Source organism: Ctenopharyngodon idella, chromosome 2 (genome assembly GCF_019924925.1).
Source record: "Ctenopharyngodon idella isolate HZGC_01 chromosome 2, HZGC01, whole genome shotgun sequence".
Taxonomy (NCBI): Eukaryota; Metazoa; Chordata; class Actinopteri; order Cypriniformes; family Xenocyprididae; genus Ctenopharyngodon; species Ctenopharyngodon idella.
In genome coordinates this window covers 36,315,754-36,330,983 of record NC_067221.1, presented here as the reverse complement: position 1 = coordinate 36,330,983, position 15,230 = coordinate 36,315,754, and the positions used below count along the sequence as shown (strand labels likewise).

The window sequence follows — 15,230 nt, the reverse complement described above, 5'->3', positions numbered from 1 at the left end:
GCGCAGAATCGGGTTCCAAGATGTCAGCGCCATATTTGGACATTGGTGGCTTTTCTACAGTGGTAAAGAGTGAAGGTGCATCGTCCAAATTTTTTTACAGTCTATGATAACCCCCTAACACAGTTACCAATGGAAGATGGATATATGAAAAAGTACATACATCACCATCAATCTTTCTCTAAACATTACACTTGCCCTTCCCTCTGTTTCTGATTGGGTCACTGAGTTGCAGAATGGGCGTAGCCTGTTATCCAGCAATCTAATACAAGCTCATAAACATAGCAAACCTCTTGACAGCTGTCTGAACACTTTTGCGCCATCAGTCTGCTTCTTCACACCCTCTCCTAATCAGAACCATGTAAACAACCTTTTAAAAACCTGTTATAAAAACAATATTGCCAATATATTTCTAAAACATGAAAAAGACTGTAATTATAAGCTGTCAAAAAAGTAGATGAGGTTGAAGCACCGTAAACAAGCACCGTAACACTTTTTCCACATCGCTCATGTTTTCATGCCTAAAAGAAAGACGCATTAATGATATTTTCTGTACGGTGTCTGATTCTGAAGTACCTTTCTCCTTCTCGCCTGTTTTATAAATCAGCATATGATTACACGACATGCATATTTATAAGGAAATAAGTGCTGCACTTGTGCTATTTGCATTTGAGTAAACTATTGTCGAGAGGAAAGAATTATCCCGGATATAGACATTATTATCCCCAAGCTTTTGATTAAACCAATTTTCATAACGTAGCTCATTTATCTTGCCAAACATCACTGCAGAAATGATAACAGCTAAAGATTTGTTCTCCAGAGAAATATGCAGTGTTCGTAGACTTCAGTCACTACACGAAACAGAGAAAGTCTGTCCATGTGTTCACAAATTGTGGTTTCTACTAAACAGTGCTTGGTGTAACAACTTGCAAAATATGCTTTCAATTAAAAATTGTCAATTTAAACAAGAAATTAATGTCAGATAATGATTTGTTAAAAAAAATGATTGTACTTTCTTTGATTTGGTTGATACTTGAGGTTGAGGCTGCATGGCAAATATATTGTGTATTCATGATTTTATCCATGATTCATGATACACACACCTATGTGTTGATGCAACTAATTAACTAAAAAAAAAGTTAAACTATTAGATTTTAAAGTCAAAAAGTTGTGCCCATATGAAAAACACCTCAAACTCACTACACCAATCAAACAATCTGTCTATGCATTTGACAGCAAGATTAATGCCCAGAGATTCATGTACAACAACAGAAGGTAACTTATGTTTTATGTTATGAACATAAGTAATGAGTACTGCTAAGGCTGTTCAATCTGTATATATATATATATATATATATATATATATATATATATATATACACACACACACACACACACACACACACACACACATTACTATAGTTCTTCATAATATACAGACAACCTTGAATATATCAATCTGCCTGTAAATGTATGAAAAGCTGGAAAATATAGTGTGTGAAAGTGTTTTTATCAGACCTTGAACCTTATATATATATATATATATAAAAAACATTTCAAAGAAACATCAGACAGGAAATATAGGCATAACAGCTGGCGAGAGCTTATATATGTGCGTGTTTTTGCGTGTCCATCATGCTCTGCTGTGAAGTCTCTAAAAGGGGTGACGGCTCTGGAGCATGTGTGTGTGTCAGTACAGGAGGCTCTAGAATCATTAGGTGTAATTGGTGTGAGAGGGTCTGTGTTTCAGCATCTCTCTGCAGGGACCGGCCAGCGAAACTGCTGAACCCGACCACTCGCCCGCCAATGCTGTCTCCTAGCAACCCACTGTACATCACTTCCTCATGATGTTACATAAAGGGGTCTATGAGACATCCCTTCAAAGCACTGTCTGAAAAAAACATTCACACGCCATTTTACTTTTATAATGTGACATTACAGACAAACAATATTCAATAAGAAAAAAAAAAGTATGTCAGGACTTTTTGGCCAGAGTTTATCCACCATGGCCGTGGTTCGGAGCGTGTATCAAACTGCCAAAGTCATGTGATTTCAGTAAACGAGGCTTTGTTACACCATAAGTGCTTCGAAACATTTAGAAATTTCAATGGTTCACGTGGCTTTGGTAGTTTGATACACGCTCCGAACCACTGATTCGAAACAAAAGATTCGTAAAGCTTCGAAGCTTCATAAAGCAGTGTTTTGAAATCACCCATCACTAGATATTGTTGAATAAAGTCGTTATTTTGTTTTTTTGGAGCACAAAAAGTATTCTCGTCGCTTCATAACATTAAGGTTGAACCACTGTAGTCACATGAACTGTTTAAAATACGTCTTTAGTAGCTTTCTGGGCATCAGAAAGTGTTAACTATCTTGCTGTCAATGCAGGCCTCACCGAGCCATCGGATTTTATCAAAAATATCTTAATTTGCGTTCCGAAGATGAACAAAGGTCTTACGGGTGTGGAACGACATGAGGGTGAGTAAATAATGACAGAATTTTCATTTTTGGGTGAACTAACCCTTTAAGAGTCTATGACTGGATCATTATTTACAGTGATTATTATGTTTCTATCATGTTATATGTTTGGGAACAGTTCTTCTAACCCTAATTGATGGAGTGTGTAGCTTTTCATTTCTTAAACAACCATGTAGGAAGACACATCATGGCCATATTACAGGATGTCAAGATTCATCAGGCTCAAATTGTGAAAGAATGGTTGGGAGGGAGCATGAAGAATCATTTTCTCACATGAATTGGCACCTCTGAGTCCAGACCTTAAATTCATTGAAAGTCTTTGGGATGTGCTGGAGGAGACTTTACAGAGTGCTCACCTCTTGCATTGCTGCTTGCATGTACGTCTTGATGGAAAAAAATGTGATGTTATTTCTATCAAGAGGTGCATCAACACACACACACACACACACACACACACACACACACCTTACCTTCTCATAGTAGCGCAGCTCATAATCGAGAATAATTCCATTGGGCTGTTCAGGCTGTGGCCATGACAACGTGATGCTTTTCATCGTAGAACTGACCTGATGCATTATGGGAACAATGGACGGGGCTGCAAAAGAGAGAGAGAAAAGAAAATCCAAGTGAAAAAAAAAAATCATTCCAAACAGCCATCTTCCCTGCTGTGTGGACTTAGCTAGTGAATTGATCTGCCACTTTCAGAAATGAAGCACACACACACACACAGTATGATGAAAGAGTCAGACGAGAGGGTGATTGGACTTGTTTAATAGCTTCGTGAGAATGTGCCCTTTGCAATGGAAGCCCATTTCTCAGTTCAAGCGCTCTGATTGGCTACAGTGTGTTTCTCGCCTCTCCGTCTTTAAGGAAGACACACCTGAGTGAGCATGCACAGCTCCAAATTAACCCACTACCCATTTCATTGCTCTCTCTCTCCCTCCCTCATTTCTTCCTGTTCTCCATTGCTTCGTCAAAGCGGTACAACCGTACGCTCAGCTGTTGTAACATCACACGCAGCCTGTTTTCACGGGTGAATAGACTGCAGCGAGCATACGGATGTCAGACAAGCTACTACACACAGATACACACTCGCACCTGCTAAACGACACACATGCACACATTTATGGATGGTCACACACAAATATACACATCAAAACAGGCAAACCCTTTTCTATTACTTTTTCTGAATGTGCAGAAATATTGTGCATTAAAGATGTAACAAACAAAATTAATATTGCAGGTGACCACAACAAACGGTTTAAAAATCTGCCAATGGAAACCTATAAATGACAGACTGCTAATCCGAATAATACAGTAGTAATACTAATCTGAATTCATTTAGGTGATTACAGTCCTGTGTTATAAATGTCTTGAAAAATAATTGTAAAAAAAAAAAAAAAAAAAAAAAAAGGCAGACTAAAAAAATATATACAAAATACTGAAAAATATCAAATAAAATAAATTATTTAATTATATATAGTATATAAATGATATTATTATTTTATACAATAATATAAATAAATTACACATATTAAATTATATATTATATAAAATTATACATTTTAAAATATAATAAATAAATAAATAAATAAATAATAATAAATTATTTCAGATTAATTAAAACAATTTTAAAAAATATTAATTTATATACATCTGTTAATATAAGACTTTCAGACTATCAGAAATGTACAATAACAAACGCACAAAAAAAAAATAACATTACAGTGTCCATAAATCGATTTCAATAGTACATTAAGTTTAGTTTATTGACATAGATCTCATGTTTAATGTTACAGTTTCATCTATACATCTACTAATATAATATATGGTTCGTCTCGAAAGTCTTTGAGTCAGTGAATAAATACATAGATCCGCATTCAATGTTCATGTGTCCTAATGGACTGGTGGTAGAACTTTTGTTAAGTCTGCCAGAGGTTGTGGGTTCTAATCTGCCTTTGTATTGTTGTTGTGTTGTTTGTTAAAACCAAAGATGTTCACAAGTGGTTTTATATTGGTGGTGTATATATTATACATTGGTGGTGGTTGAGGAGATCTCCCCTTTTATATGTAAAGCACTTTGAGGTCCGAGAAAATTATTATTATTATTATAATTATATCAAGAATATGGACATGTTTGTGTGCATTTTGTTTTGTGATTTCAACGGGACAAATAGAGAGTCTCTGCTTAGTGTTAACTAAAATAGTGTTAACTATAATTAAAGCCTAAAAAAGGCTGGTTTCGGCCTCATCAGTGGCTGCAGCCATGTCCTTATCTCATATTTGAAACACACTTGATTCAGCAACTACCTGCTAATGCACTCACATTCACGTAAATTAGCCTTGTTGACAAACATGGTAGAGTAAAGGGCAAAACACACAGGATATAGTACCTTTAATGCACTATAGATGGCAATAGTGTTTCTTTTGTAGCAGAAATAAACTGCTGCAGAAAAAGTTAGGTGCCATGCGAAATGTAACATAATTGCATTACTCATTACAAACGTACTGAAGTAAAGAGTACATATACTGTTGCCTACTTATTCAATAATGTAGTAGACAGTAAAAGTTGCTAATATCTTTGATACTCGGTCAAAGTACAAAGCAGCCAAAAAGATACTTAAGTACAGTAACTAATTACATTTACTCAAATACTTTACACCACTGGAGAACAGCGGTAACAAACACTCGGCATGACTTCGAAAACATCACTTCCAGCGCAAGATTGCTTCTTATTTAACTCAAACGAATGATATTTATACTCTACTAGTCATCTGGAGATGTCTCCTTTGTAGTACAGTATGTTTCCTGGTACATTCGTGCTGTGAGATGTTTAAAAAAGTGGTGGGGACAAGATTGATCTTGGCAAAAAGTGGTGGGAACATGTCCCACCTGTCCCACCCGCAAATTACGCATATGTATATAGCAAATAAGACACCCTTTTATGATGCTTCAATACACATGCACACAGGGTATTCAAATAACATCTTGTCCAGCACTCTCAGTCTGTCTCTACACATCACCCAGACTTCCATCTGATGCTTTTAAAATGGTGACTCAAGCAAAGTGTCACCCTGCTCTGAATCGTGGCCTTTGAGTCTTTCTCTCTCGCTCTCTCGTTCATGCTCTGTTGCCCGTCTTTGCTCCACATTAGCAATTACTGGCTGTGTGCGCTCTCTCTCTCTCTCTCTCTCTCTCTCGCTCTCGCTCTCTCTCTCTCTCTCTCTCTCTCTCTCTCTCTCTCTCTCTCTCTCTCACACACACACACACACACACACACACACACACACACAAATAGTACACACACAGCTGCGGTGAGGCTGAGAGTTGAAATTGCTTTTCTGCAGTTTTTTGTATCTCCACGTTGGGAGAGGATCCACCTTCTAAACAGCGCGCGCGCACACACACACACGCACGCACGCAGTTATTTACCATTCCACACATTGTGTAGCAAAACTGAGATTACCAGCCTCACTGTGTGTGTGAGAGAGAACTTTGTGATCAATTTTTAATTTTCTTATCTAAAGCACAGCAGAAGCTCCAATCCCCTTCCTTATAAATCCACAAGCACACACAGCCGCTGACTTTTCCTGGTATTTTTCCTGTACACCCACTGCATTGCCACATTTATAAAAAAATAAAACATAAAAAATAAAAAAAATAAGTAATAATAATAATAATAATAAGTATAGTATAATGTATACAAATATAAAAATACCAAATTACAATATTATTATTATTATTATTATTATTATTATTAATAATAATAATAATAACAACAACATGACATTTAATAAAAAAAAAAAAAAAAATTGTAAAATTAAAAATAAATAAATAAATAGAAATAAATAAATTAATAAATTAATAAATAAATGTATTTTGCATGACGAAACATATTTGATTGGATTAAAATCACCCTCTTCTGACAGCACGATGCTCTGGCTAGTGTTCATGCATTTAGCCATTTATTGCTTAGCTTCAGGGAAACTTGTGAGTAAATGTCTGATCTAATACTGCTCAAAGTCTGAATATTTATTACACCACGCTGGCCGAATGTGTGTTTGTGTGTGTATCGTCTGTCTGCCGAAACTCAAACTGAGGTTTTCCTGCGGTTTCCGCCTCACAGCTGGCAGAAATCCTCCATCTTGACAAAGATTTGTGACTGCTCTCCTCTCATCACCCTCTTCCCCCTTCAACTCATCTCCCACCATCCACATGTCTCCTCTCTTCTTCTTTCCTGCCTCTGGTCCTCAACAGGATGACTGCTTCAACATTAATCACAGTCACACTCCCTGCCAAACACACGGAAGTGAGAGACAAAGCAAGAAAGACAAGAGAGCAAGACACCGCAGATGAATTCTAAACAACAGTTTCTAGACCAAGAAAACTACTGCAACACATTCCACGGGTCTCTGCTCTTTCACTGAGGGATTGTACAACAAAACGCCACATTCAGGGCTTCGAAACAGATATTTAAAAGCAAAATTACTTAAATGATTAAATTACAAAAAGTACACTAAGTTTTTAAATATTTCTGCTTCAAACGGTATATAACAGTTACGTAGTTTATAGGCTCATATTTATTGGCATAAATGCACAGTATTCTTGTGAACTGCTTTGAAACCGCGAGCCTGTAGAACATGCAACAGCAACGCATTGCTACTCATATTTATTTAAAGAGGACCTATTATGCTTTTTTTTTTTTTTTTTTTTTTTTTTTACATTTTCAACTTTCTTTAGTGTGTCATGTTACTGTTTGAGCAAGAAAAAGGTCTGCAAACTTCCAAAGATATCCTCTATAAGCTCTGTTTCTGTACTCTCTGAAACGCCTCGATTGTAGTCTTGAGTTTTCTTCCGGGAACATACACGTCACAATATTCCACGTTTAAATAATTCCCGCCCAAGGCATACACAATAAAAATAAATAAATAAATAAATAAAAAAAGGGGCAAGGCCTGGTTGAGTTGCATTAGTAGTGTGTTGAAACTCGCTGTTATGGTAAGGTGCGTGACATTTCCGAAACAGATTAGAAGCGGTTGATAAATCACAACACACTGGTGCAGCTGACGAATCAGAGCACATTGCGCTTTTCAGAAGGAGAGGTTTCATAGAGACGGGAACTAAACAGAGTGTTTCCAAAGACTATAGAATAACACAAGACGCGTCACTCGTATTGTTTCGAATGGGAGAAAGTGATGGAATAAGTCCCGCCTTCTAAATAAGAGCCAATCGCCGATTGGTAAAGTCAACGCATCACCTCAGCTGCCGTTAGAAGCTCCGGTTCCTATAGAAACAGTCAGACACATGCCTCCAAAGTGAGAAACAAGAGACGCGCATTTAGGACTGCGCATGCGCATTAGCTTGATCCAGCCTGAAAAATAAAATTTTTTGTCATGATTCGAGCGTTTAGAAACAAAATTTGTGAGACAGTTGTTGTCAGATTTCATTGGTGATTTCAAATCTGAAATTTAATCGAAAGCTTGGCAAACAGCTTTGGGGAATTTGATGTTTCCCCATTCAAAGAGATAGGAGCTGCACTTGAATGCCCAAGAGGCGTTTCAAAGATGGCCGCCGAGTGAAATGACTTGTCTTAAAGAGACTTTGGTGTTACTGACAGCCTGGGAAGAGAGGTGTTGCAATAATGTAAAATATGTGTTACTGTGTTTTTTGAACATTCAAGCATGGAAATCTATTCTAGTAGACCATAAAAACAAAATCAATACTTTGTAAAAGAGCATAATATGGTCTCTTTAATTAAGTCAGACTTTTGAAGTTCAGTAATCACATTAGGCTGTATTCCAATTCCTGTTTTTCCATACCCAAATGTAATGTATCTTAAAATAATTAATACACTTGTTATACCATTTGACTTTTTATGACCTTACATTTCATAAATCCGAGGACCCTCTGACACGTTTTTTATTCACATATGTGCTCCTAAATACACTTTACAGTTCGCACACATCTCTTTTTAGTTGCAAATGCGAGTGAAATGCTCGCACTGATGAGCCCTGGCATTTACATTAAATTGTATTAGTTTAACATTATTGTATATTTATCTGCTTCTGAATGAAACTGGACAATGAGACTAAACATTGGTCTTCATTTCATCCATCTGGAACTGATTTGCTGTGAAAAGTAGGTGTTACAAGGAGAACACAGCCACGCGCCCATCAGTTTGAATGGACATGATGATTCTGCACTTTCCCTTGACCGTAAACACACACACACACACACACACACACACACACACACACACACACACACACACACACACACACACAAACACAAGACATACAGCCTGTGAGAGAGTGTCTTGAAGAGATTGATAGGGTGTGACTGTCCTCCAGACACTGATAGTATGTACTAGACCCATAAAACCCGCCTGAGTGACAGCTGAATACAACTCACCCCATGCATTTCTCTCTCACTGTCTCCGTCTCTCTCTCATTCCTCAAGCACACTGATTATTTTCCCTCCTTGCCCTCTGCCAACACAATATCATATTCTACAAACATAAATCTAATAAAGAATATTATTAACCAAAATAACAGTGTAAGCGGTTCGTTCTCCATTTGGTGATGATGTTTACAGCATGTCTGCTGTGGTTAGTTGATGCAAATCCAATATAGAAGATCTGATTCTGTTTATGGCTGCACTGCCTTTACTATTGAATAAAGTGAATCTTACAGTAATTACTGCACTGAGAAACTTTCTAAATTCATTTATGCTGCGCTTGATAGGGAGATTTATTGATCTTCTGTGCGATAGTGAGCGATTGTCTCTCTTTCATATGGATGGAGTCAAACAACTATTCTTCTCCAGCTGGTTTATGTTCTGCTCTTCTCCAGAGTTTATTGTTGTGGCTCGTGGGAAAAGTGTTTGTTGGTAATTGGTTTTGTAACCACTGGTCTATGCGCTTGGCCTTGAAGGAGTGATTGTGGTCAAAGGAGATTAAGAGAACAAAATCTAAAAGAATATATATATATATATATATATATATATATATATATATATATATATATATATATATATATATATAATATAAATATATTATACACACACACTCTATATTGCCAAAAGTATTGGGACACCCCTCCAAATCATTGAATTCAGGTGTTCCAATCACTTCCATGGCCACATGTGTATAAAATCAAGCACCTAGGCATGCAGACTGCTGCTACAAACATTTCTGAGAGAATATATATGGCCTGTCAAATCGATTAATCGTGATTAATCGCATCTAACATAAAAGTTTGTATTTACATAACATAACATGTATGTGTGTGTATATATACACATGATTTTATATATATATATATATATATATATATATATATATACACACACACACACACACACATACAGACAACACACATACATACAGTATGGTACATGAAAGGTACTTAAGAATATGTATTTAAAAAAAAAAAAATGCATAGATAGATAGATAGACAGACACACAAATACAGATTCATGGGGACATTTCATAGACTTATTACGGCGTTTTTACAAATAAAGAAGTCTCCAAAAGGAGGTTTTGAGAGTTTTTGTGAGGTTTTGTCAGTGCTGGGAGTGACAAAAGACAACAATGAATAAATAAAGTAAAGATCAAACATTGCTGATAGCCTTCGGCTTCCTGTTTGGTGTATCATGGGGATAAAGTACAGCAGTTATGAAAAAAGTGTCAGAAATGGAATTGCTTATAAAGTTGGGAGGAACAAGCCATCACATAAAATGACTGCTGACAATCCTGTTTCCTAAAGCAGAGAAAAAGACATTATTTTGAAATAAATAACAACAAAACCTACAGTACAGGAGGATGGAAAGCAGCTTTAAGTCTCCAAATGGCTAGTGCTTGAAAACAACAAACACTCCCACGTTCTTTCAGCACAAACATTATCAAATGTCCTGTTTTCACTGAGTGCTGGAAAGATTCTCTAAATGGACGTTTGCCATTCCTCTGACCCCCGAGGGTTGGCAGATAGGAGACAATGACTTAAATTAATCATTATGTCTTAAGTTTAGGGAAAACCAAATTAGATTCAGTATTTTAAAAGCAAGGTTTTTTTCCAGGTTTATGGGAAATGAGCATCTAGGGTTTACATTAAAAACAAATAAACCCTCCGGACATCACTTTTGGGTGCCACTGTAGCGTACAGCTCACATTGGACTACGTTTATGGTATTTTATTGTTATTTTTCGAGCTTGACAGCCTTTGGTCACCATTCACTTCCATTGTTTGGAGTGACATGAGGGTGTGTAGACGATTTATCTACAGAATTACCATTTTTAATCTGGAACATTGTGCCCTTCATCCAGTTTTGTGTCCAGTCAGGGACAGGCTTGGAATACACTTTTAAATCGGCTATATCGATGAGGGAATCACCAGACACACAGTCCAGATGTCAGTCTGGGAGTTTAATAACACTTCAGAGCCGCAGGGCCGGCAGTCTCTGGTTTTATATCCTGTACTCTTTGCCCATGTTTTTTTATCTTTCTGTCCCTCTATTCCTAACACCAGAAGTAGATGGTTTATATCATATTTTATTTATTTGTTTGTTTATTTTTGTATCTTTAGCTTTGGACTAAAATAAAAGAGATAAATTACATACCATGATAATATAGAGTATGATCCAAAAGTCTAAGAGAAATAGAGAAAATGCTTTTATTTTGTATTATTATTATTATATATTTTTTTAATTATTAAAACATGTAATTAAAAAAAAAAAAAAAAAAAAATATATATATATATATATATATCAAGATAAATTATATAGCATTCAATATAAAATATTATATAGGTATTTAAATAAAAAAATAATAATAAACGTAAGCAATAAGGTACGAGAGGCTGTGCTGTATCGTGAATAAGTCACGGCTGAAGGGCCTGCAACCCCTTCAGTACCTTATTGCTTTTATAAAACGGTTACCACACAATACAAATATTAAAGCCAAAAATATGTATCAATGCAACTTTCATAAAGTAAACTTTCACTTAACCCTTTCAAGCGTGAGTTTAAATATTCTAACTGACCCCCCCGAATGAGTTAGTTTAAGGCGACAGTTATTTTAGAACGTTTGTTTTTTTTGTTTCCATGGCGACGCGTTATGCACGTCACGTACGCTGAACACAGCCACAATAACACTGTATGACAGATAGATCGCTATTATTTTGTTTTTCATTCTTATTTAAAATATTCACAAACTTGTTTACCATGTCATCAACTATCAGATATTCCGATTCTCAAATATGTGAAAGTGAGTGTGTTTTGTCGTTTTGAAACCTTTATAAATGATCTTTATCTTGATCTATAACACGAGAAGGGCGCCGCCATCTTAGTTTGAGTCGTGTCAGTCGGATTTACAGCAGGTGAATTCATCAGTTTCTCCCAAAATATATGCAAGTAAGTGGCTGGTGAACTGGAAGAATAATAGAGTAAACTTTATAGTTACTTAGGCCCATTATGTGTGTCTGATATGAATAAATGTCGGCAAATTATATTTGAATGGATTGTTATTGCTGCTTTCACTGATGTCTGACATCAGTGTGTATTTTATAAACTCTATATGTATTGTTTTTCTGGTGCTTATGCGTATTTAAATGAAAAAACATTATGTGGCTAAAAACACTGCATAGTTGTGATATATGACAAGAGCTGAGCGTGTCCATCACGCAGCCAAAGCACGAAAGCACAGTTTGAATCTGGCAGTTCTAAATCCCATATGTGGGACCGTATCGCTCAAAGGATTAAACCTTTCTTCCGACGGAAAAAAAAAAAATAAAAAATAGTCCCTGACTGCGTACAGCAACAGAAGTTACATTATTACACCATTAGATGGTGGCAAAGGCTGTCTTTATGAGTGTGTCAGTCAGTAGCGAAGACTTTTACATTGAAAAGACTGAATTGTTGTGAACATGGAACAAGACGCAACTGACAAATGCTTTGACTAGCGCTGTCAGTCACCGGAAAAACCTTTAACTGTTAAAAGGACAAGATAATATATTGGACATTTAAACAGATTTTTTATTATGAACATAGGATTGACCTGAAGGAAAATGCTAAATCTGAATGCAGGTAATAAACTCGCTTACTCGATCTCTTTCTCACAATACTCTTCAACATAATGCAGTAAGCTTCAATGAACAATATCAATTGAGAACATACAGTTTACGTTGCTAAGAGTGGTTGCTAAGGGTGTTGTGTAGTGATACACAGAACCGTTGGGTGAAGCGGTCATAGCCGTGTTTTATCGTGAATAAAACACAGCTATTGACCAATCAGAATTTAAGGACAGGAAATAACCGTTTAATAAAAAAATATTAAAAATAAAATATATATATATATATATATATATATATATATAATATTTATTTTTATATTGAATGTGTGTATATATATATATATATATATACACACACATTCAAATACATTCAAAAATTACATTCAAATGTTTACTAACACTGATCAAAGATGATCAACCTGTCTTATTCAGATCAGATCAATTTGAAAAAAAAAAAAAAAAAAAAACGTCAGCCTAGATGTGAGCAGCCATGATTTATAGATTTTAAAAATAAATAAATAAATAACTGCAGTAACAATCGCCCATTGTAACATTAAAAAAAAACAAAAAAAAAAACAGTTAATTTATTAGTTTATCTCTCTGTGCAGAAAATTATATGCTCTACATACTTTGATACACATTGATTTGCCTGTCATATGTCCTTAGCAATTATTTCTAATTGACAGTGACTCCAAATACACATGAAATGTAATATTAAGATGACTGGACAGACTGTAAGATAAGATGGCACCAGGCAGCTGAAGTCTTCACCGATGTTCCCAGCAGCCATTTGCGAGTTTTGTGGACACTATGAGGACGTGTTTCTTCACTCTAGCTGTGGAAACACGGACGTTGTGCTTTTGTGTTGCACACAAGCTTTTGAAAAGTTGACAAATAGCAGCCTACAGACTATATAATGTGCAATAACTACACCCTCCATGCATCTGAAAGGTCAGCTCCTACTCCCACCCCACCTGCCCTGCCATATGTGCCCACACCAATAGCACCAAATGCAGTTTGTAAATGCCAAACACTCACTGGGTGTTTTCTTCTCCAAACTACTGAACCCATCGAGAAACACAAGGCGCCTCAGGGTGAATAAAGAGCCCAGTTCAGCGCTTGACCTGTTACGCTGAAAATAACCACACCAGCCGCCACAACCCCGGTGACATTTTTCATCTCAATTGCTCAGTGGAGAAATATTGGTGTTTTTATTTTCTTGTTGATGTATCATCAGCAAATACTAGCTTTATCAGATTTTTTAACTTTCACACGTAAGTTTAAAATATTCTGGCTGTGCCCCCAGCGTGAGTTTTTCAAGGCTACCATTATTTAGAACGTATCACTTTATTGTTGTCATGGTGACGCGTCATTGCTTGTTACGTGACACACCGCAGCCACAATAGCGCTGTATGACTGATGATCTGCTTTTATTTCATTTTTCCTTTTTTATTCAAAATATTCACAAATTTGTTAACTATAGCATGAAATATCCGATATTCCGATTGTCAAATATGTGCATGTGGATGTGTTTTGCTGTTTAAACACCTTTATAACAATCGCGTTAGATGAGCTATATTTTGTCGCTAGATTTAGTGACTTTTCAGACCCCCTTAGCGACTTTTTTTCAAAAAAGCGACTAGCGACAAATCTAGCTTTCCCGCTGCAGTCGCACCTCTCCCAGTGTCTACTCTGTTCAGTGAGTGGCTGAGAGGAGCAGCAACACATTCCATTGACCGCACGGCATCTGACGTGAATGAGCGATCTACACATGAGCACAGTGTTGCCACGGGAATTTAATTTGACCGTTTTGATTTCCATTCTTCTCGTGTGCTTTATCATTCATACTCACTATATCACAGAGCTTAAGTTCATCCAGTTTGCAACCTCATCGAATTAAGATAATTTACACAAAATATGTAGTCATTCACTATATCATATACTCATTCTGTTGTCTGACAAAAAATATATATTGGAAATGAGAACAGTTTTATTGGACATTCGGCTATATTATAGCTATTATATCAAAATCCAGTATGTGAGCACGGATTAGGAGAGAAAAAAACATTAGGCAGGCAGAATGCAAGTACGACGTGATAATGTCACGAATATGCTAATTGACGCATGATGTCATCTAGCGACCTTTAGCGACTTTTTGGGTAGGCTTTAGCTACTTTCCTTTGAATATAGTTGGCAACACTGCCGCCATGTTAGTTTGAGCCGCACATAGAATCAGATCTGTTGGATTTACAACATGTGAATTCATCCACTTCTCCTGAAATACATGAAAGTAAGTGAGCCGGTGAACTGGGGAAGAATGGAGTAAACCTTAAAGTTACTTACACAATGTGTAGGCTCTTTTACATGAATAAAATAGTCGTATAATTATTATGAAAAGGATTGTTATTGCCGGTTCTATAGACATCAGTGTGTATTTTACAAACTCTAAATGTATTGTTTTGTTAGTACTTATGTGTATTTAAATGTCTGAAACCTAAAATATACATTATGTTGTTGAAAACACTGCGTATTTGTGATATATGAAAGCGCTGCGCGCTTCAGTCTCTGGTTTAGAGCCAGCCAAAGCGCGCAAGCACATTTAAATTTGGCAGTTGAACACGTGATGCACTGAATGTTCTAATCACACCGGTGTGATCGTACGCTCCAGGGACCAACCAAGACTGATCACA

The 15,230-nt window shown here is 36.3% G+C and overlaps 1 protein-coding gene across 1 annotated transcript in view; it reads right to left on the bottom strand.

Annotated features, from left to right (window-relative positions):
• LOC127496907 (ephrin type-B receptor 1) overlaps positions 1-15,230 on the bottom strand; it is a 294,837-nt gene that overhangs the window by 65,879 nt on the left and 213,728 nt on the right. The window contains exon 6 of the mRNA XM_051864837.1: positions 2,946-3,070. Within this exon, the coding sequence (XP_051720797.1) occupies positions 2,946-3,070 (125 nt within the window). The remainder of the gene's footprint in view (positions 1-2,945; positions 3,071-15,230) is intronic.